Here is a 24965-nt window from a genome sequence, read left to right on the forward strand (position 1 = left end):
AACCCTGACCAGGATGGATGGATGGATGGATGGATCCTCCAATAACAAGTCTATCTGCATGTTGTCATAGCCCAGTGAGACAGGAGCTTTAAATTGCAGTAAAGACACTCGTTTAAACAGCTTAACATCTTCATCACATCGTCAGTGTGGTTTTTTTTTTTTTACCCCCATCAGTCAACAACATGCAGTCCAAGATCTCTCCCATCATCAACTCTGACAAATTCACTCATTAGATTAATAAATTGAATTTGCCTCGACATTTTCCAACTGCTAATATCTCATCATTCTCACTTTCCTGTCAAGTCCTTGTGAAGACGGACATCGTGAGCCGGACATCCGCTAACTGTGGCTGACGAGGGGGGGATGTGTTTTCACTTTTCAGCCTCGTCGAAGAACCTCATTTTCTCGGAGTGCACGGTGTCTCTGAGCCGCTGGATGGATGACGCCGTCTCCCCTGAGATCGGCTCAGAAGATTCAAACACATGACTGATCTGTTTAGTTATAACGATTGTCTCCGTGCTCTCGCTCCTTTCACTTGACGTCTCCTTCACCAGGCGCCTCTCGAACACAGTCTTCACGCCGTCCTGAGTGTCCTGCATGGTCCAGGATGAAGCTTCTCTAGCCTCGGATGTCAGAGAAACGCTGGCAGACGGCTGGACCTGGACCGCCGTCAGGAGCCTGGCGTGCTGAGATTCTGGCGTTGCTTGTATATTAGATGAAAAGACGTGTATTTTTCCTGATTCAAGCCGGAGCGTGTCCTCCGATGACGATGAGACGCCTGATGACAGGATTGTGATTTTCTCGGGTAAGTCGGGTACGTCTGAGATCAGCTCGGTCCTCGCCATGGAGGTGATGATGTTGCTCTGAATCTCTCCAGGTCCGACGGCCGAGTCGGGACCGGAGTATTTGACCGTTACCTTGGTTGGGGAAGATATGGACGGGCCGGCGAGCTCACTTGTGACTGCAGAGCTGACGTCAGCGAAAGCGTCTGATGATTGGACAGAGCAGGACGGGCTCACGTCTTCATCCCCTGTGTCCCCCGCTGGGCTCCTCTCAATTTTCTGCGAATCTTTCTGCGAGGCCTTCGGTGCTTCTGAAGGCGAAGACAGACCGAACCTGAAACTGAACCATCCCGTCCTCTCTGGACTTTTGGTCACTTCTTGATCCACCTGTTGTCCAGGTGCTTCATCCTGTTTTTTAGCTTCTTTTGAAGTTTCAACTTTATCCTCGAGTTTTTCTGCATTTGGAACATCAAATTCAACATCAAAAGTTTTGAGGATTTTACCAAATGATGACAGTTTTGGTGATTTGATCACTTCTGCTGTCTCAGCTTTCACTTCCTGTTCATGTTCTCTGTGTTCGGTGTCGGCAGGAATATTCTCCTCCTCAGATTTCGTTCTTGAGAAGCTTAGCCTCGGCATTTTGAAGGATGGTAATTTGAATTTACTTGGAGATCCCGGCCCAATGCTGTCCGGCTCGTCCTTTGGTGTTTCTGAACCTGAAGTTGCTGCTTTGGAAGCATCTGTTTTAATGTCAACGCTTGGACCTTTGAGGGTTACCGTTATGTCTTGCTGAAGTTTGATGTCCTCGATGTGAGCCACTTGTTCTGCACCGGGTGTTTCTGTGGTACTGTCTTGAGTTGCACCTCCAAGCTTCAGCATTTTCATTGTTGGCATTTTAAATTTCAACGGCGATCCTCCAACATCTTTTGACTTGGCTTCAAGGTCTTTGACCTCGCCTTCAGAGAGTTTGAGTTCTGGCAGAGTGATGTTCATGTCTTTCTGTGATATTTTGGGTTTTTCAATGCCAATCTCGGCAGATTTGTTTTTAATTTCGGGGGGTTTTACTTCTACTTTCATTGCCGATTGTTTGACTTCAACATCTGGTAGAAAGACTTCTGCTTTGGCCTCTGATTCTGCAATATTAACTTTGGGAGTTTCAAGGTTGAAATCTGCATCAGGAACTTTTCCACTTGATTTTGAAAATGAACGTTTTGGAAATGTCCAGCTCGGCCGTCCAGCTTTGGCCTCTGAATCAGCAGCCTCAATGTCTTTGACCTCAACATCAGGCAATTGGACTTCAACACTAACTTCTGGCAATGTGACGTCTTTCTTGGATAAACTCAAATCAATTTCGGGTCCTTTCACTTTGGGCGCTGAAATACCAAAGCTTGGTAGTTTGAACTTGCCTCCAGAACTCACAGTTTCGCCCCCTTGACCTTTCACATCTACAGATATGTCTTCATGTGCTTCAGCTTTGAACCCGGGAGCTTTAACTTTGACTTTGGCCAATGGTTCCTGAATTTTCACGTCTGGTAATTGAGCCTCAGCTTTGACCTCTGGTAGTGTCACATCCACTTTTTTCTTTGATATGTCAACCTCAGGCCCTTTAAATCCAAGACTTGGAAGTTTAAACTTGCTTTCTTTTCCTTCATGTTCAGTTCCTTTGGCTTTTATATCTATTGATGGATCGTTTGTCTTTATGCTTGGAGCTTTCATGCTAACTGTTAGAACCTCCTCGGGAACTTCTATCTTCATATCTTTGTCTACATCAGGAACTTCCACCGAGACACTTGGGCTACCACCTCCAAACTTTGGCATCTTGAAAGTTGGCATCTTGAATTTGGATGGAGATCCATCTTTATCCTTTGTTTCAAGTTTGAACTCAGGAGATTTAATTTCCACCTCAGCAGAAGGTTTCTTCACTTCAACATCTGGTAGTTTGACCTCAGCCTTCACTTCTGGTAGTTTCACTTCAACATCTTTCTTTGAAACACTTAAATCAATTTCAGGTCCTTTGAATCCAAGACTTGGAAACTTAAACTTTCCTTTCTGACCATCTAACTGCACGTCACCTTCTGGTTGTTTGAACTCAATGTCGGGTTGTTTGACCTCCACAGTCCCTTCTTGAAGAGAAACTTCAACTTTTGGGAGATTGACATCAGCTTCAGGTGCCTTCACACTCGGCTTTGAGAATGAAAATCTTGGCATTGTCCAGCTCGTCTTTCTTGATTTAGGATCAGCGTCTACCTCCGGAGCCTGTGGGATTGAAATGGAGCCTGCAGGCTCTTTAACTTCAACATCAGGTAACTTGACCTCAACTTTAGGTCCTTTTATCTTCAGGTCTGCTCCTTCAAGCTTCATGTCTTTGTCCATGTCGGGTCCTTCCACACTAACCTGTGGACCTCCAGCTCCAAATTTGGGGAATTTGAACGTTGGCAGTTTTATTTTAGATGGTGATCCTTCAACATCACTTGTTTTTAAATCAATTCCAGGAGATTTAATTTCCACCTCAGCAGAAGGTTTCTTCACTTCAACATCTGGTAGTTTGACCTCAGCCTTCACCTCTGGTAGTTTCACTTCAACATCTTTCTTTGATACACTTAAATCAATTTCAGGTCCTTTGAATCCAAGACTTGGAAACTTAAACTTGCTTCCTCTTTTTTCAGGTTCACTTTCTGTCATTTTTATGTCAAAGGTTGGACCTTGTGTTTTAATGTTCGGTGCTTCAATATTAACTGTCAGAACCTCTTCAGGAATCTTAATGTCAGCTCCCTCCAGCTTAACGTCTTTGTCTACATCAGGAATCTCCACCAAGACACTTGGGCTGCCACCTCCAAACTTTGGCATCTTGAATGTTGGCATCTTGAATTTGGATGGAGATCCATCTTTATCCTTTGTTTCAAGTTTGAACTCAGGAGATTTAATTTCCACCTCAGCAGAAGGTTTCTTCACTTCAACATCTGGTAGTTTGACCTCAGCCTTCACTTCTGGTAGTTTCACTTCAACATCTTTCTTTGAAACACTCAAATCAATTTCAGGTCCTTTGAATCCAAGACTTGGAAACTTAAACTTTCCTTTCTGACCATCTAACTGCACGTCACCTTCTGGTTGTTTGACTTCCACGGTTCCTTCAGGAATAGAAACATCAAGTTTTGGGGCCTCAAGGTTGATTTCAGCTTCAGGTACCTTCACACTCGGCTTTGAGAATGAAAATCTTGGCATTGTCCAGCTCGTCTTTCTTGATTTTGCATCAGCGTCTACCTCTGGGCCCTGTGGGATTGAAATGGAGCCTGCAGGCTCTTTAACTTCAACATCAGGTAGCTTGACCTCAACTTTAGGTCCTTTTATCTTCAGGTCTGCTCCCTGAAGTGTCATGTCTTTGTCCATGTCGGGTCCTTCCACACTAACCTGTTGACTTCCAACTCCAAATTTGGGGAATTTGAATGTTGGCAGTTTTATTTTGGATGGTGATCCTTCAACATCACTTGTTTTTAAATCAATTCCAGGAGATTTAATTTCCACCTCAGCAGAAGGTTTCTTCACTTTAACATCTGGTAGTTGAACCTCAGCTTTCACCTCTGGATGCGTGACCTCAATGTCCTTCTTTGATGTGTCAACCTCAGGCCCTTTAAATCCAAGACTTGGAAACTTAAACTTGCTTCCTTTTCTCTCTTGTTCAGGTTCTTTTGTCTTAATATCTATTGAGAGACCCTTTGTTTCAATGCTCGGTGCTACAACTTCCAGTGTGAGAACCTCTTCAGGAATCTTAATGTCAGCTCCCTCCAGCTTAATGTCTTTGTCTACATCAGGAACGTCCACTGAGACACTTGGGCTACCACCTCCAAACTTTGGCATCCTGAAAGTTGGCATCTTGAATTTGGATGGAGAGCCATCTGTATCCTTTGTTTCAAGTTTGAACTCAGGAGATTTAATTTCCACCTCAGCAGAAGGTTTCTTCACTTCAACATCTGGTAATTTGACCTCAGCCTTCACTTCTGGTAGTTTCACTTCAACATCTTTCTTTGAAACACTTAAATCAATTTCAGGTCCTTTGAATCCAAGACTTGGAAACTTAAACTTTCCTTTCTGACCATCTAACTGCACGTCACCTTCTGGTTGTTTGAACTCAATGTCGGGTTGTTTGACCTCCACAGTCCCTTCTTGAAGAGAAACTTCAACTTTTGGGAGATTGACATCAGCTTCAGGTGCCTTCACACTCGGCTTTGAGAATGAAAATCTTGGCATTGTCCAGCTCGTCTTTCTTGATTTAGGATCAGCGTCTACCTCCGGAGCCTGTGGGATTGAAATGGAGCCTGCAGGCTCTTTAACTTCAACATCAGGTAACTTGACCTCAACTTTAGGTCCTTTTATCTTCAGGTCTGCTCCTTCAAGCTTCATGTCTTTGTCCATGTCGGGTCCTTCCACACTAACCTGTGGACCTCCAGCTCCAAATTTGGGGAATTTGAATGTTGGCAGTTTTATTTTAGATGGTGATCCTTCAACATCACTTGTTTTTAAATCAATTCCAGGAGATTTAATTTCCACCTCAGCAGAAGGTTTCTTCACTTCAACATCTGGTAGTTTGACCTCAGCCTTCACCTCTGGTAGTTTCACATCAACATCTTTCTTTGATACACTTAAATCAATTTCAGGTCCTTTGAATCCAAGACTTGGAAACTTAAACTTGCTTCCTCTTTTTTCAGGTTCACTTTCTGTCATTTTTATGTCAAAGGTTGGACCTTGTGTTTTAATGTTCGGTGCTTCAATATTAACTGTCAGAACCTCTTCAGGAATCTTAATGTCAGCTCCCTCCAGCTTGACGTCTTTGTCTACATCAGGAACGTCCACCGAGACACTTGGGCTGCCACCTCCAAACTTTGGCATCTTGAATGTTGGCATCTTGAATTTGGATGGAGATCCATCTTTATCCTTTGTTTCAAGTTTGAACTCAGGAGATTTAATTTCCACCTCAGCAGAAGGTTTCTTCACTTCAACATCTGGTAGTTTGACCTCAGCCTTCACTTCTGGTAGTTTCACTTCAACATCTTTCTTTGAAACACTTAAATCAATTTCAGGTCCTTTGAATCCAAGACTTGGAAACTTAAACTTTCCTTTCTGACCATCTAACTGCACGTCACCTTCTGGTTGTTTGACTTCCACGGTTCCTTCAGGAATAGAAACATCAAGTTTTGGGGCCTCAAGGTTGATTTCAGCTTCAGGTACCTTCACACTCGGCTTTGAGAATGAAAATCTTGGCATTGTCCAGCTCGTCTTTCTTGATTTTGCATCAGCGTCTACCTCTGGGCCCTGTGGGATTGAAATGGAGCCTGCAGGCTCTTTAACTTCAACATCAGGTAGCTTGACCTCAACTTTAGGTCCTTTTATCTTCAGGTCTGCTCCCTGAAGCGTCATGTCTTTGTCCATGTCGGGTCCTTCCACACTAACCTGTTGACTTCCAACTCCAAATTTGGGGAATTTGAATGTTGGCAGTTTTATTTTGGATGGTGATCCTTCAACATCACTTGTTTTTAAATCAATTCCAGGAGATTTAATTTCCACCTCAGCAGACGGTTTCTTCACTTTAAAATCTGGTAGTTGAACCTCAGCTTTCACCTCTGGATGCGTGACCTCAATGTCCTTCTTTGATATGTCAACCTCCGGCCCCTTAAATCCAAGACTTGGAAACTTAAACTTGCTTCCTTTTCGCTCTTGTTCAGGTTCTTTTGTCTTAATATCTATTGAGAGACCTTTTGTTTCAATGCTTGGTGCTACAACTTCCAGTGTGAGAACCTCTTCAGGAATCTTAATGTCAGCTCCCTCCAGCTTAATGTCTTTGTCTACATCAGGAACGTCCACCGAGACACTTTGGCTGCCACCTCCAAACTTTGGCATCCTGAAAGTTGGCATCTTGAATTTGGATGGAGAGCCATCTGTATCCTTTGTTTCAAGTTTGAACTCAGGAGATTTAATTTCCACCTCAGCAGAAGGTTTCTTCACTTCAACATCTGGTAGTTTGACCTCAGCCTTCACTTCTGGTAGTTTCACTTCAACATCTTTCTTTGAAACACTTAAATCGATTTCAGGTCCTTTGAATCCAAGACTTGGAAACTTAAACTTGCTTCCTCTTTTTTCAGGTTCACTTTCTGTCATTTTTATGTCAAAGGTTGGACCTTGTGTTTTAATGTTCGGTGCTTCAATATTAACTGTCAGAACCTCTTCAGGAATCTTAATGTCAGCTCCCTCCAGCTTAATGCCTTTGTCTACATCAGGAACGTCCACTGAGACACTTGGGCTGCCACCTCCAAACTTTGGCATCCTGAAAGTTGGCATCTTGAATTTGGATGGAGAGCCATCTGTATCCTTTGTTTCAAGTTTGAACTCAGGAGATTTAATTTCCACCTCAGCAGAAGGTTTCTTCACTTCAACATCTGGTAGTTTGACCTCAGCCTTCACTTCTGGTAGATTCACTTCAACATCTTTCTTTGAAACACTTAAATCAATTTCAGGTCCTTTGAATCCAAGACTTGGAAACTTAAACTTGCCTTTCTGACCATCTAACTGCACGTCACCTTCTGGTTGTTTGAACTCAATGTCGGGTTGTTTGACCTCCACAGTCCCTTCTTGAAGAGAAACTTCAACTTTTGGGAGATTGACATCAGCTTCAGGTACCTTCACACTCGGCTTTGAGAATGAAAATCTTGGCATTGTCCAGCTCGTCTTTCTTGATTTAGGATCAGCGTCTACCTCCGGAGCCTGTGGGATTGAAATGGAGCCTGCAGGCTCTTTAACTTCAACATCAGGTAACTTGACCTCAACTTTAGGTCCTTTTATCTTCAGGTCTGCTCCTTCAAGCTTCATGTCTTTGTCCATGTCCGGTCCTTCCACACTAACAGCTGGAGTAGCAATTCCGAATTTGGGGAATTTGAACGTTGGCATTTTGAATTTTGATGGTGATCCCTCAATATCACTGGTTTTTATATCAGCCCCAGGGCCTTTAATTTGTACCTCAGCTGAAGGTTTTTTCACTTCAACAGTAGGGAGTTTGACCTCAGCTTTGACCTCTGGTAGTGTCACATTAATATCTTTTGATGCATCTAAATCGATCTCAGGTGCTTGGAATCCAAAACTTGGCATTTTAAGCTTTATTATTTTTCCGTCATCTTCTGTTCCTTTAGTTTTAATGTCTATTGTTGGAGCTTTTGTCTCAATGCTTGGTGCTTCAATGTGAACTGTCAGAATTTCCTCAGGAATCTCGACGTTGGCCCCGTCTATCTTCACATCCATATCTGGTACTTCTGCAGACACAGTCGGGGCACCACCTCCAAACTTGGGCATTTTCAATGTTGGCATCTTGAATTTGGATGGAGATCCATCTGTGTCCATTTTGATCCTCTGAGCTTTGATATCAACTTCAGCTGAAGGCATTTTCAACTCAGCCTCAGCTTTCACCTCTGGTAGTGTCACATCCAGGTCTTTCTTTTTTAAACTAACATCAATATCAGGCCCGGACACCTTTGGTACTGTGATCCCTAGCTTGGGCATTTTAAATTTACTTCCCTGCCCATCGAGTTCAGCTTCACTCTCTGGTGCTTTTGCTTCTATTTTTCCTCCTTTTACTTCCACTTTTCCTTCTGGAATTGCAACGTTGACATCCTGTAAGTTGACATCAACTTCTGGGACCTTGATACTTGGTTTGGAAAAAGAAAGCCTGGGAAGTGAGAACCTTGTTTTTTTCTGTTTTGCATCAACTTCAACACCAGGCCCAGTCACAGTCCCAGTCGGTTTTACTTCAACATCAGGTAAACGAATCTCTCCTTTCACTTCTGGTATGTGGATGTCTGTTTGAGGCACAGTGACATGCATGTCAGCAGCATCCATTTTGATTTCTTTGTCGACATCAGGTTTTTCAGCACTAACGTTGGGTGTGGTGACACCGATCTTCGGGAATTTGAAGGTTGGCAGTTTAAATTTCGATGGCGAGCCTTTCAGAGTGCCGGACTGAGCTTCAATGTTGGCACCTTTGATTTCAACTTTAGCTGAAGCCACGCCGACAGCTGGGAGACTGACTTCTGCTTCTGGTAAGGTCACCTCTGTATCCTTCTTTGGAAGTTTAAAATCAACATCAGGCCCTTTTACTTTTGGCATTGTGACACCGAACTTCGGCATTTTGAACTTGGTTCCTTGTCCATCAAGTTCAGCTTCAGTCTTCAGAGATTTGATTTCCAGTTCAGGTTTTTCTAATTTCAGCTTTGCTTCCGGGAGAGAAACGTCAATGCTTCCAAGTCTCACATCGATCTCAGGTGCTTCTGGGAGTTTGACCTCAGCTTCGGGTAATTTCACTTCTTTCTTTGACATGCTGACATCAAATTTAGGGCCTTTGATTTCTGGCATTTTGATTCCAAACTTCGGCACCTTGAACTTGCTTCCATCAAGTTCACCTTCGACTTCCAGAGGTTTGATTTCCAGCTCAGGTTGTTTGACCTCTAACTTTGTTTCTGGAATTGAAACATCCACATTTCCAAGATCAATCTCAACTCCGGGGGCTTTTGGAAGTTTAACGTCACCTTTAGCTTCTGGTAACTTCACATCTCTTTTTGATAAGTTGAAGTCAATCTCGGGTCCTTGAACTTTTGGCAATGATATTCCAAATTTTGGCACTTTGAACTTGCTTTCCTTTCCCTCACCTTCAATCCCTGTTATCTTAACATCAAGAGACTGAGCCTCCAGATCAATATTTGGTGCTTCAACATTTACTGTAGCTTTTCCAGTAGGCATTGTCAGGGTGCCTCCCTCAACCTTTGCAGCAGCTCCCAGTTTAGGTAATGTAATTGTGGGCAGGTTGAACTTTGATCCTTCCACTTCAGCAGATGGGCCTTTGAGTTCCACATGAGGAAGGTCGACTTCAGCTTTGGCTCCTTGAAGAGTCACATCTTTCTTTCCAAAGTTAAAATCAGGTCCTTTGATTTTTGGCGCTGTGATTCCAAACTCTGTCATTTTGAATTTGCCTCCCGTCTCTTCAGCGTTTGGTGCTTTCACATCCACAGCAACACCTGGGAGCTCAACTTCAGCTTTGACATCTGGAATTTTCACGTCTTTCTTTGAAATCTCAATATCAGGACCTTTGAATGAAAGACTTGGTGCTTTAAACTTGCCTCCTTTTCCTTCAAGTTCTATTTCTTTACTTTTTATATCAATTGTTGGAGCTTCTGCCTCAATGCTTGGTGCTTCGATGTTGACGGTCAGGATCTCCTCAGGAATGTTAACATCCACATCAGGCGCTTCTACAAAAACACTCGATGTGCCAAATCCAAGTTTTGGCATTTTGAAAGATGGCATCTTAAATTTGGATGGAGATCCTTTTTTATCCTTTGTGGTCATTTTGAGCTCAGGAGATTTGACTTCGACTTCACATGATGGTTTTTTCACTTCAACATCAGGGAGTGTGACCTCAGCTTTGACTTCTGGCAATGCTACATCTGTCTTTTGTAAATTTATATCAACTTCAGGTCCTTTGAATCCTAGACTTGGCACTTTAAACATGCCACTTTTACCTTCATGTTTCGTTTCTGTAGTTTTTATATCGATTGATGGAGCTTTTACATCAATTTTTGGTGCTTCAATGTTAACTGTGAGAACTTTCTCAGGAGTCTTGATGTCGGGTCCTTTTATCTCGATATCTTTGTTCACATCAGGTCCTTCTGCAGAAACAGCTGGGACAACAACTCCAAACTTTGGTAATTTAAAAGAAGGCATCTTAAGTTTTAGTGGGGATGCTTTTCTGTCCTTCGAACCAACTTTGATTTCCGGAGCTTTGATTTCCACCTCAGCAGAAGGTTTCTTCACTTCAACATCGGGGAGTTTGAACTCACCTTTGACCTCTGGCAGTGTCACATCAACATCAGGCCCTTTTTCTTTTGGCATTGTGACACCGAACTTCGGCATTTTGAACTTGGTTCCTTGTCCATCAAGTTCAGCTTCAGTCTTCAGAGATTTGATTTCCAGTTCAGGTTTTTCTAATTTCAGCTTTGCTCCCGGGAGAGAAACGTCAACGCTTCCAAGTCTCACATCGATCTCAGGTGCTTCTGGGAGTTTGACCTCAGCTTCGGGTAATTTCACTTCTTTCTTTGACATGCTGACATCAAATTTAGGGCCTTTGATTTCTGGCATTTTGATTCCAAACTTCGGCACCTTGAACTTGCTTCCATCAAGTTCACCTTCGACTTCCAGAGGTTTGATTTCCAGCTCAGGTTGTTTGACCTCTAACTTTGTTTCTGGAATTGAAACATCCACATTTCCAAGATCAATCTCAACTCCGGGGGCTTTTGGAAGTTTAACATCAACTTTAGCTTCTGGTAACTTCACATCTCTTTTTGATAAGTTGAAGTCAATCTCGGGTCCTTGAACTTTTGGCAATGATATTCCAAATTTTGGAACTTTGAACTTGCTTTCCTTTCCCTCACCTTCAACTCCCGTCATTTTAAAATCCAGCTCAGGTTTTTCTAATTTCATCTCTGCATCTGGGAGAGAGACATCAATACCTCTGACTTTCCCATCAATATCAGGCGCCTCTGGAAGTTTGACCTCAGCTTTCACTTCTGGTAATTTGACCTCAGCATTTGTCTTCGGTAACGTGAAATGTACATCCGGCCCTTTGATTTTCGGCATTGAGAAACTCATATCGGGCATTGTAAACTGTGAAGATGATGCGACAGTGTCATGAGCTGCGACTTCGATCTGAGGAGCTTTCATTTCTAATTTTGCAGACGGTGCTTCAAGTTTAACATCTGCTTTGACTTCTGGTGCTGTGACTTCTCCATCTTTCCGAGAGAGTCCCAGATGGATTTCAGGTCCTTTTACCTTTGGCGTTGAAACTCCAAATTTGGGCATTTTCAACTTGCTTTCTTCTTCCTCAAGCTCAACTTTTCCCACAGTGACATCAATTTGTGGAGTTTTGACTCCTGCATCTTTCTTTGATAAACTCAAGTCGATTTTTGGCATTTTTATGCCGAAGTTTGGAATTTTAAACTTGTCTCCTTGTTGACCTTCTATCTCCAGTGGCTGCATTTCCAGTTCAGGTTTTTTCACCTCTATCGTAGAGTCTAGTAGCGAAACATTAATTGTTCCAGGATCAACCTCGGGAAGTTTGACTTGGGTTTCGGGTATTTTGACGTCTACCTCGCCTTTGGACAAACTGAAGTCAAATTCAGGACCTTTTACCTCGGGTAGTTTAATACCAAACTTTGGTTTTTTAAACTTCCCCTCATGCCCGTCACTTTCTGCTGCAAACTCTGATGCTTTCACCTCCAAATTCATTTCGGGAAGTTTGACTTCAGCGTCTGGTATTTTCATTTTCACGTCTGGAAGTGAAACGTCTCTTTCACCCTGATCCGTCTTAGGCAGTGCAACGTCGACCTCTTTCTTTGATAGACTAAAGTCAACTTTAGGTCCTTTTACCTTTGGCTTAGCGAAACCAAGACTTGGTATTTTAAATTTGCTGCCTTTTCCCTCGAGTTCATTTCCTTTTATATCGATTGAAGGACCAACAGCATCAATGCTGGGAGCTGCGATGTTGACCTCTGACCCCTCTTTTGGGATTTTACTGTCAGCTCCTTCAATGTTGACGTCAGGCTTTTCTGCAGAGATACTTGGAGCACCAACTTCCGATTTTGAAAGTTTAAATGAAGGCATCTTAAATTTTAATGGGGACCCTTTTGCATCCTTTTTTGCAACTTTAATTTCAGGAGCTGTGATTTCCACTTTAGCCTTCAGTTCTGCCTCAGGCGCACGGATCTTACCCTCGGTGACTGGCAGCGTCACATCCACCCCTTTCTTTGATGCACTTGAATTAACTTCAGGTCCTTTGGCTTTTGACATTACGATCCCAAGTTTTGGTAATTTGAATTTGGTTCCTTCAGGATCGAGTTCACCTTCAATTTTCAAAGGTTTAGTTTCCATTACAGTTTTTTCTACTTTGAGGTCAACTTCAGGGGCTTTTGGGAGTTTGACCTTGGCTTCAGTATCTTCCACTTTTACATGACCATCTGTCTTTGACACGTTTATGTCAAGAGTAGGGCTTTCAAGTTTTGGCATTTTGATTCCAAACTTTGGCATTTTGAACTTGTTGCCTTGTGCATCAAGTTCACCTTCAATATGTGGTTGTTTCATATCCAGTTCAGGTTTTTCTGCGTCGCTCTTTTGCTCTGGAAGAGAAACCGTAACACTTCCAAGAGCAGCATTAATCTCCCGGGGACAGTTGACCTCAGCTTGAGCCTCTGGTAATATGACAGTCGCATCTTTCTTTGATGGGCTCAAGTCACTTTTGGGTTCTTTCACTTTGGAGAAGGAGATGCCAAAGCTTGGCATTTTAAACTTGCCTCCCTTTCCCTCGCTATCAAGTCTTTTGATTTCAGATCTATCAATGTTTATGTCTCCACCAGGCACGTTAACGCTGACGTCAGATTTTAGATTTGCATCCAGATTAACATCAAAACTCGAGAGCCCGACGCTCGCATCCACTTTGGCTGGTGAACCTTCTGTTGAGTCAATGAATTCAATGCCATCGATGTCTGGTATTTTAACATCACTTACAAATCCTCCAATCCATCTCTTGTCTGTCATTGTTTCAGTTTCTGAGCTCTTTATGTCTTGTAGATAAATCGTCTTTTCTCCTTTTATCCCATCAGATGTTCGGTCAAAGGAATATGTACTTTCTCTTCCTGGTATTATAATGTCTTCTCTTTCATAGGCTCCGGTTTTAATCTCTTTGTGTTGTTTTTGAGGTTTTTTAGCATCCAGTCTGGTCTCAAATAAAAGTTCCTGTGTTGTCAAATCAGCGGCTCTCATCTTTGGTAGTTTGATTGTGGTCTTTGAGGAATCTTGTCTGGCTGTTGCATCAAACTTTGTGAAATGCATCTCATGTCTGGTTTTGGTATCCACGACTTTAGTGGGTGTTTTTACTGATATTCTTTGTGCATTTGCATCGATCACAGTGATTTCCTCAGGAATCAGCATACCGGATGTATCGACCTTCGGCAGCTTGTATCCGGGCAGTTTTGAAATGGCCTCTTTCACACTGTCAACATCAATTGACATTTGCACAGTTTCTTCATGATGTCTTTTAGAGTCCTTCACTCCTTTGACTTTGGTCTTTGCAGATTTGTCCTCCATCCCTGGAATGTCAATGTCTTCACGTTTTGGAAGTTGTGTACTTGAAATTCTGTCTTTTAACAATTGATCGTAAGAATGACCTTTGACTTCTGCACCTGCAGCTGTGAGCAGCTCAGTTTTAGGTTTGTATTCTTCAACATTCACACATTTGATTGTCGCTCCTGGCTTCGCTTCTTGCTTTTGCTTGCTCTTCTGTGTTTTTTCTTTACCTTTCTGTTTAGACTCAACATCAGATGAATCAAGCTCCACCTTTGGTTTGCTCGGATCAGTTTGTGTGGATTCAATCTGAGCGACATCGGATCTTCTTTCGTCAATCTGGTCTGATACTTCAAGACTTGCGCCCATTGTTTTTAACCTTTTTGGTGAAGACTTTGCTTTCTTGTGCGATTTGTCTTTCCCCAAAATTTTCAGTTTTAACTCTGACTTTTCTTTCTTCTTCTTCTTCTTCCCCTCCGGGGACTTGACGGCAGTCTGGCTGTCTTGATTGGCCAAAGCCACAGTGAGATCGGTTGTTTTCAAAGTGCTGTCGACACTGATGAGTTCAGCCTTGTGTTGAGGACTTCCACCTTCAGTCAGTGTTTGATTGTCTTGTTCCAGTCTGAAGTCTCGTCCTGACTTCTCATCCTTGCTCACGTAGACCTGTGGGGCGTCTCCGGAGGGGCTTTCAAGGCACTCAGGTGAAAGCATGTCCGATTCTTGTGTTTGCTGGACGTCGCTGCTGATCTGGCCGGTGGTGATCGTGTCCTGGTCTTCAGATGAACTGATGCGACCCCGTTTTGTCAGGGCAGAGAGCTTCATTTTATTCTTTTTCCTGCCTTTGAGAGCATCCTGAGATTTGATTGGCGACTCTGTGTCACTGGTTGTTGGGCTCAGCTCAAGTTTCCTCTGCTCGTCAGCCTCCGAGGAGCTGTGGGACCTCTTGAAATGGGCTTTACGTCCTTTCCCAAAGGAGGGAAACTTTGGCCAGGAGATGCGGGCATCCCCACGCCTTTTGGTCTTTCCTTGTTCCCTCATCTCCGGAGCGTAGACGTCGTCCTCCTGAGAAGCGACAGAAATAAAGTTCAGTTTTATGCTCAAAACTCACAGACACAAAGACTTGAAGGAGTCAGCTTGAATATGGTTACAGGGATCACGTCCGATTGGTCGGGTGCGTCGGTCTGCGAGATGTCTGGTTTGCGTTTCAAGCAGAGCTTCATTTTGTACGCCTGAGCGTGCTCCAGTATCTGGATGGCGTCCTCGTACGACACGTTGTCAAAGTAGACCGTGGCACTCAGGACCTGATCGCCTGCACGGACAAGACAAGATAATAGAAAAGAAAACCATCAAATCGGTTTTATTGTCATCATACAGGTGACAGCCTGAGTTTCTTCTTTTGTCCTTTTTTTAGGTTCAGGGGGAAAGAGCTGGGTCTGACTGCTCACTGTGTGGCTGGTCCAGTCTCTTCCCATGGAGACCGCTTTTATATTCATCATGTGCAAATTTACCATTACCGTGTAGTTGTTTTTTTTTTTTTTTTATTAATGTAGGTTCAGTGTTTTTCACAGAATTTTATGAGCCTTCACTTGCTTCCTCCAGTGTATCTGGGATTGTCAGTCCTGGACGATATTGTATATTTGTAGAAATAGTATAGTATATTTATATACAACAGTATATTTTGGAGTTCAAAACATCTGTGTGTTGCACTGACAGGTGGTAAAAGGTCCTTTCTGAAAGTGGAATGAAAAATACAACAGCATTCTTGAGAAATGGGATGTTAAACCATCCCTCCTTTTTGTGTTTTCATCAAGGACCGGGGAAACATTGGCCACAAACTGCATTAATTAACCAAATTGCAATTTGATACAAAAACGATTTGACTATCAGGTCAGCATAATAATTGTACTTAATGAGATTTGTTGTTTCATACATCATTGATATTCTGTTTCCATTTACATTGAGTGTCATCCCAAAGTCTTTCTTCAGATCAATTAGGCTTTTTCTTTGTAAGATTAAATCAAAACAAACGTCCGCTTGCTTTCTTTCCACCTGCAAGGTTCCATACCTTCCTTCAGCTTCAGACTTTTGGAGGCGGGTGATTCTGGCACCACTCCCTTAATGAAGATGCCGTCTCTTCCTCCTCCTCCATAAACCAGCCCCTCTGCACATCCGTCTTTGGCTGTTTTCACGATCACCCCGGACTCGGGGCTGGGAAGTTCCTGCAGACGGTTCAGAGAGCAGACGGTTCAGAGAGCAGACGGTTCAGAGAGCAGACGGTTCATAGAGCAGACGGTTCATAGAGCAGACGTTCAGAGAGCAGACGTTCAGAGAGCAGACGGTTCAGAGAGCAGACTGTTCAGAGAGCAGACGGTTCATAGAGCAGACGGTTCAGAGAGCAGACGTTCAGAGAGCAGACGGTTCATAGGGCAGACGGTTCAGAGAGCAGACGTTCAGAGAGCAGACGGTTCAGAGAGCAGACGTTCAGAGAGCAGACAGTTCAGAGAGCAGACGGTTCATAGGGCAGACAGTTCATAGAGCAGACGGTTCAGAGAGCAGACGTTCAGAGAGCAGACGGTTCATAGGGCAGACGGTTCAGAGAGCAGACGGTTCAGAGAGCAGATGGTTCATAGAGCAGACGGTTCAGAGAGCAGACGGTTCAGAGAGCAGACGGTTCATAGGGCAGACAGCAGTTATCCTCTCTTCAGTTGGGACTCAGTCCTCTCAGAGGACACGAGACAGACGGTGAGAATGTCTCACCTTCAGTTTGCTCATCTTTGGAGTCGAACGCTTCTCAAACATGGACCCGAGGCCAGACTTTTTGGTTTTCTTTCCACTCCCAGTTTTGTTGCGTGGGTCATGCTCTCCTTCACACTGACATAACATAGAAGGAAAACAAAGTTGAAATGTGACAACTTAATCAAATCAGGAGAGAAATAACAGCATTGAAAGTACAAACAAATCCCTTTTTTATGATACAAAGAACCATAAATCCTGATAAGCCGTGGTTGCTTGATTCTGCACTTAAAATGCAAATATTTGCACTTTGTTTTAAGATTTCCAAAAGTACTGACAAGCACTACAAGTGATTTACTACGTGTGTCAATCTTCTGGTTACATCAAATGAGAAAAAGAAATCTTGTTGGGGTTTTTTTGTTTGTTTTATGGAGCGAAGATTGAATAACTGTGTTTACATGCAGTTTAAAAGTTATTGAGACATTAATAGAAACCCAGAAACTGCAGGTGAGAACTGCTGATATGATTGGGGGGGAGGGTGTGTGTGTGTGTGTGTGTGTGTGGGGGGGGGGGGGGGGGTTATTCAAGAAGACATTAGGGAGTGAGCGTCACTGGTCTTTACCTCTTTGTCGCTGTCGGTGTATTTTTCAGTTTCGGGGAACTCCTCGACGGGAGACGATCCCTGCGGCCGCGGTCTCTCGCCCTCCGTGAACCGAGCCGGCTCGTCACATGTCTGAGAGGACGTCAGGTCAGTCCACACACACTTCATCAACATCATGAATGTTATCACACATCACACACAAGTCACACACGTCACACACATCACACACATATCACACACACACACATCACACACACGTCACACACATCACACACACGTCACACACATCACACACACACATCACACACACGTCACACACACATCACACACATGTCACACACATCACACACACGTCACACACATCACACACACACATCACACACACGTCACACACACATCACACACATGTCACACACATCACACACATGTCACACACATCACACACACACATCACACACACGTCACACACATCACATACGTCACACACACACGTCACACACATCACACACCTGTCACACGCACACCATACGCACGTCACACACATGTCACACACATATGTCACACACACATCACACACATGTCACACACATCACACACATCACACACAAGTCACACACACTTCATCAACATCATAAACACTATCAAACACATCACACACACATCACACATACATCACACACACGTCACACACATCGCACACATCACACACACATCACACGCACGTCACACACACTTCATCAACATCATAGACGTTATCACACACAAAACACACATCACACACACATCACACACGTCACACATCACACATGCATCATACACATCACACACATCACGCACATCACACACACGTCACACATACATCACACACACGTCACACACATCGCACACGTCACACACACATCACACGCACGTCACACACACTTCATCAACATCATAGACGTTATCACACACAAAACACACATCACACACACATCACACACACGTCACACATCACACATGCATCATACACATCACACACATCACACACATCACACACACGTCACACATCACACACGCTTCACACAGATCACACACACATCACACCCACATCACACACATGTCACACATCACACACGTCACACACACGTCACACATCACACACGCATCACACACACATCACACATACGTCACACACACGTCACACACACACATCACACATACGTCACACGTCACTTATCACACACATCACACACACAACACACACACACACATCACACACACGTCACACACATCACACACACACATCACACACCTGTCACACACACATCACACATGTCACACACACATCACACACATCACTCACACACACACACACACACACACACACACACACACACACACACACACACACACACACATACACACACACACACACACATCAAGCAACAGAACCAACTTAACAAGCATCACAAACAACACACTGCTGTCACACAACTGTAGAACCACTACAGTGAAGAACTATATTTCTTTACTGTGGCACTTCTACATTTTTGAATCAATCAATCAAAGACTTTATTTTGTCTCTGAAGCATCATTAAAAGTATCCATCAACATTTCACTCTGATCTTAATTCTTCTGGAATTCAGCTCCAGTGAAAAGGTTCAAATAAAATCAGATTAAAAAGATTGAAAAGTCCTGAAGGAGCCAAAAGCAGCTCGGATTAGATGTTTGGATTTTAATGGTTATTCCATCAGTGGTGGGGATTTACTTTGTTTGTTTGTATTTTTTTATTTTTAGAGAGCAGCAGTTAGTAATAATACTAATAATAGATAAATAAGACATGTAGGAATCAAGAAATAATGGAAAAGTGAAATCCTGTGATGATCTTCACGATGTTTGCGTCACTTCTCTTCAAAAGAGAAGCGAAATCATTTCTGAATTGATGTTAAACTTAAAGTCAAAAATCTCCAGGGACTCGTGAAGTGGAAAGTTTCCAAATGAAACATTGATTTGGTGCTCACATCACTCACTGAGTCGCTGACGGAGTCGTCCTCTGTGGCGGCCTCTGGTCCTCGCAGCCGCCGTCCTCCTGTTCAGAGCAGGAGAAGAAAGATCCATCAAACCCACCTGAACATGAGATGCAGTGCGTGTGCGTGTGCGCGTGCGTGTGCGCGTGCGCTTTAGTAAATTCCCCAGCTTCATTCCTCCACTCTGCACGGCCGAGGAAATCAGATTATCTCTGGAATATTTTTGCATGTCGATACTTAAGTGGAAAATTGCGTTAAGTTGTGAAGTTTCAGGGAGCCGGACAAAGACGCCTCACTGTGACTGTAAAGCTGCAGTTTGTGTAACGTAACATGTAACTGATGAGAAAGGCACCTGACAGATAATCGCTCTTACACACATTCACAAACACTGTAAACAAGATGCATTCTGCAGCATTAGTTTTAGAATGACTTGATCGAATTGCAGCAAATTGCATTAAAACTATACTGTGTGAGGGGACATCAGGTTTTCTTTTTTCATGTTTTATCTTAAAGCATTTTTCAACCTCTGATGTGAACTGTATGCATGAAATAAATGATTGAGATTACCTCGCATTGACGCCGTGGCAAGCGAAGAATTGACATCAAAGTCTGAGCTTCATCTTTCATATCATCTGCTTTCAGATCACATTTATCTTGATTTTATGGCTCTACAATTCTCACAAATGTGCAGGTGTTTCTACCCCTTTTTTCCTAAATGTGACTTAAACTTCCAATATCTGGTGTTTCTTCAGTATTTTTCTGGTTTTTAAGCTCAAGATATATAAACGTTCAACCTACAAGCTCATGGACGCTCAAGCTGGTCGGCACTATCAGAGCAATCTGTTCTAATTTACATTTTTCCTCATCATTATGCATGATTAAGCTCATAATTCATGTAAAATGATTGAGTTTATGGAATAAAGGATGTCGAGGTTTGAGATTTTTACCAGAAGAGTTTTGTGATTTGTAAGTCATTGCTTAACATTGTTGACTTTATAATATGACAACGAACCAGGATCAAATAGTTCCACTGTTGTTGCAGATCAAAGAAGCTGTTTAGGATTCTGTTAGAAAAAGTTCAATATGAATGTTTACAGTAGGAAATAAGGATAAAGTTTACTAGATAGTAAGGATTTCCCCTCGGAGGAGAATCTGGAACTTGCTCTTTTCAATTAGAAGCAGAATTGCTCTGATGCAAATGACTGGGTTATCTGCTCTTGTTTGTATTTTAAATCCCTTCACGCCTCACAACGACCCACAGTTGTCGTGCCGTTATCAGACACGTGAGTCCGTTTGAGCTCCAACACACTGAGACGTTAATCCTGCTGTTTGTCTGCGTTGGCCTTGCTGCTGGAGCCGGTGGAGCCACTGAGGAGACTATTTAGAGTTCTTCCTGGCAGTGATTCCTCCGGAGACTCGCTGCCTCTTCGTCTGTTAAGTGATCCACCACATCGATCCACAGATTCTCCTCTGCAGCTTCTCAGAGCCTCTCAAAGCTTCACCGCGACCCGAAAGCTCTGAAAATATGTCCTGGTTATTATTATTATTATTATTATTCATTCATTCATTCACCTAACATTTCTTCAATTTAATTCCATCTTTAGCCCCATTTCCACATCGTTTTAAGTGAAAAAGCTTTGTTTTTCCGTGTTTCTTTCAGAAAAGTATCACATTTATGTGGCAAAATAATGAAATGTTTGGTCACTAGTGTGTGCTGTTGTTTGTTTTCATTATGAAAAAACAATGTGCTCTAAACATTAACAATGGGAGAACACGGACCTTCCAGTGGACATATATATATATATATATATATATATATATATATATATATATATATATATATATATATATATATATATATATATATATATATATATATATATATATATATATATATATATATATATATATATATATATATGATTACAGTAACTGTCAACTATAAAAGTACCAAGTCCAGGAGAAAATGGACTGAGAGTCACTGGAGGAAACTTTGTTCTGATTGTCTCTACTGAGCATGTGCAGAACTCCAAGTTACTGCAGCCGCGGAGACCAGGACCAGGAGCACTTCTGCCACACACACACACACGCACACACACACACACACACACACTCTTCTTTACAGTAATAGAAGTCATGCGGGAGCCATAAGAGCTGGAGGTGAAGTACATTAGAAAACTCCTGCAGAGCCGACGCCTCCAAATACAGACATCAAAACCGTTTAAGAATCACAGTGAAGGAAAACCTGCGTCATCGACATCGAACCAGAGTCTTAGTTCACTAAGAACAACTCACCACCGCCAGCGAACAAACCACCGTCAGTGAACAAACCACCGTCAGTGAACACCTCACTGTCAGTGAACACACCACCGTCAGTGAACACACCACCACCAGTGAACAAACCACCATCAGTAAACACACCACCATCAGTGAACACACCACCGTCAGTGAACACACCACCATCAGTGAACACACCACCGTCAGTGAACACACCACCGTCAGTGAACACACCACCGTCAGTGAACAAACCACCATCAGTGAACAAACTGCAGTCAGTGAACACACCACCATCAGTGAACACACCACCGTCAGTGAACACACCACCATCAGTGAACACACCACCATCAGTGAACACACTGCAGTCAGTGAACAAACCACCATCAGTGAACACACCACCGTCAGTGAACACACCACCGTCAGTGAACACACCACCATCAGTGAACAAACCACCGTCAGTGAACACACCACCATCAGTGAACACACCACCGTCAGTGAACACACCACCGTCAGTGAACAAACCACCATCAGTGAACAAACTGCAGTCAGTGAACAAACCACCATCAGTGAACACACCACCATCAGTGAACACACCACCATCAGTGAACACACCACCGTCAGTGAACAAACCACCATCAGTGAACACACTGCGGTCAGTGAACACACCACCGTCAGTGAACACACCACCATCAGTGAACAAACCACCATCAGTGAACACACCACCATCAGTGAACAAACCACCGTCAGTGAACACACCACCATCAGTGAACAAACCACCGTCAGTGAACACACCACCATCAGTGAACAAACCACCATCAGTGAACACACCACCATCAGTGAACAAACTGCAGTCAGTGAACAAACCACCATCAGTGAACACACCACCATCAGTGAACAAACTGCAGTCAGCGAACACACCACCATCAGTGAACACACCACCGTCAGTGAACACACCACCGTCAGTGAACAAACCACCATCAGTGAACAAACTGCAGTCAGTGAACAAACCACCATCAGTGAACACACCACCATCAGTGAACACACCACCGTCAGTGAACAAACCACCATCAGTGAACACACTGCGGTCAGTGAACACACCACCGTCAGTGAACACACCACCATCAGTGAACAAACCACCATCAGTGAACACACCACCATCAGTGAACAAACCACCGTCATTGAACACACCACCATCAGTGAACAAACCACCGTCAGTGAACACACCACCATCAGTGAACAAACCACCGTCAGTGAACACACCACCGTCAGTGAACAAACCACCATCAGTGAACACACCACTGTCAGTGAACAAACCACCATCAGTGAACAAACCACCGTCATTGAACACACCACCATCAGTGAACAAACCACCGTCAGTGAACACACCACCGTCAGTGAACAAACCACCGTCAGTGAACACACCACCGTCAGTGAACAAACCACCATCAGTGAACACACCACCGTCAGTGAACAAACCACCATCAGTGAACACACCACCGTCAGTGAACAAACCACCATCAGTGAACACACCACCGTCAGTGAACACACCAGTTTTTAATCATTAAAGTGACTCTTACCTCTTATCAAACCTCTTCAAACACTTTGACTTGTTCTCTTTGCTTTGTTTTGGGTTTTTGTTTGTTTTTTTTACTTATTTACCTTCAAAATTACCTTCAAAAATCAAAGTTCCTATTTCATGATTCTCAGCTGGTCTCTCAGACGGCCAGCAGGTCTTAGCGGCGGTGGACTCCGGGAGTCTCGGCCTTCACCTACCTGCTGCTGCTTGTTCAACTCCTGGAACCAAACCCGGGTGTTACTCAGACATCCAAAGTGCCTTTTGTCTGCGACTCCTCGAGCGTCTGCAGACGTTTGTTTTCAGCTTCGGTTGGACCGAAGAGAAGAGAAGAGGCGGGACGTGTCGTCAAGCCTCCGACCAACCTGAGAGCTCAAACTGTCTCCCTAACACAGTTAAGTGTTTTTAAAGAGATGCTGGTGTGACTCCCATGGAACATTTAGCGCCTCACATGCTTCTTTAAAATAACTGCAATCTGGTTTAACCCTTTAACACCCGCTGAAGGGAAAAGCTGTGTCAAATCTCTTTATATAATCTTTATTGACACAATGCAAAACTGTGATATTCAAATTACAGTTGAGACACGCAATGAATGTTTTCCTACGTATTAATAAAATGTTCGTTCTTGGAGCTTCACATGTTTTTGTGTCTCGTTGTCGTTCGTCTAATAGCAAAATATTTTATCTTCAAGTCTGTGGTATATAATTCTGAATAATTTTCCTAAAAGTAAGTGTAAAGTAAAGAAAAACAATCTCAAACTAAATGTTGCTGTAACTTTTTATTAAGTTATTGTAGTAAATTTGTTCTCTTCCGCTACTCTCTTATACTATATCGTCTTAAAATATATTCTCCTATACAATTAGCAGCAATTGACCGCTTTCTTGAATTACGCGCTCTCATCAATTTACCAGAGGTAGTTTAGGGCAGAGGTGTCAAACCAACGGTTGCTGCAATCGATGAATCTGACCACCAGACTTTAGTCTATATTATATGGTAAATCAGTTCGGATGATCAGGATTATGTAGGAATGTGTCTACATCAGTGATCCTTTCTAGATTTTGAGGAGTTCCTTTGAGTTCCAGCTGTGTGTGACTCAATGTTTTCTGCCTGTGAAGATGGAAATAGTTCAATAAAAGTCTCTTCTGACCTGTATGTTGTAAAGCGCGTGTGTAACTGGTGAACTGAGGCATGATAATGTTGAAATGTCTGTGGTTCTATTCAAATTATAGGTGTGAAATGTGTTCTAAAACGAGATTTATTTAGATGTGAACTTCTTAATAACATTGTTTGTTGAACTAAAACAAGACAGAGATTTAGAGGTGGAGTTATTTATAGATCACAGAGCTAGTGTTTAGCGGTCTGGCTCGCTCGAGATCAAATTACACAGTAAAAGTCAAATGAGTTTAAAGGGTTAATGAGGGTTCATAATAAAGGGTTAATGTATCATTTTTGTAGTGTCTGTAATGTCTTTTGTGTGCCAGGCGGCAGTAAAGCATCAATAATAATAATAGTAATAACTAGTTAGATTTTCCGTTTGGGCAAAAATCTTACTTTGAAAGGCAAATAGCAGACTTCCTATTGGAGTTAGGTCAAAAGTTAGAGTGTGTGAGTTGTAGGTCTCGACGAGACGAACAAATTTCGTGTTCATTGCATATGTGTACGACATTCCTACGGACCGTGGTGGGCGATTTAGTTTTTCTAGGTGGCGCTAGAGAGCCAATTTTGTATAGTGGGGGTAGGTTTTTACATTTTAATAAATTTTTCGCCAGTCTCTACGATCGTGCCAAATTTGGTGAGTTCTTGAGCATGTTTAGGGGGTCAAATTTGAGCCAGTAGACGAATTTTAAAGT

The 24965-nt window shown here is 43.0% G+C and overlaps 1 protein-coding gene across 1 annotated transcript in view; it reads right to left on the minus strand.

Annotated features, from left to right (window-relative positions):
* Positions 1–371: 371 nt before the first annotated feature.
* Positions 372–24965, minus strand: part of LOC308142585 (uncharacterized protein) — a gene marked incomplete at both ends in the record, with an annotated part of 30499 nt that continues 5905 nt past the window's right edge. The window contains 10 exons of the mRNA XM_080513083.1: positions 372–1781; positions 3030–3910; positions 4882–4960; positions 5067–9859; positions 14159–14987; positions 15074–15234; positions 15991–16144; positions 16683–16796; positions 17281–17391; positions 19269–19327. Coding sequence (XP_080369209.1) covers positions 372–1781; positions 3030–3910; positions 4882–4960; positions 5067–9859; positions 14159–14987; positions 15074–15234; positions 15991–16144; positions 16683–16796; positions 17281–17391; positions 19269–19327 — 8591 coding nt within the window. The remainder of the gene's footprint in view (positions 1782–3029; positions 3911–4881; positions 4961–5066; positions 9860–14158; positions 14988–15073; positions 15235–15990; positions 16145–16682; positions 16797–17280; positions 17392–19268; positions 19328–24965) is intronic.

The sequence above is a fragment of the Blennius ocellaris genome (genome assembly GCF_963422515.1).
Source record: "Blennius ocellaris genome assembly, chromosome: 17".
Taxonomy (NCBI): Eukaryota; Metazoa; Chordata; class Actinopteri; order Blenniiformes; family Blenniidae; genus Blennius; species Blennius ocellaris.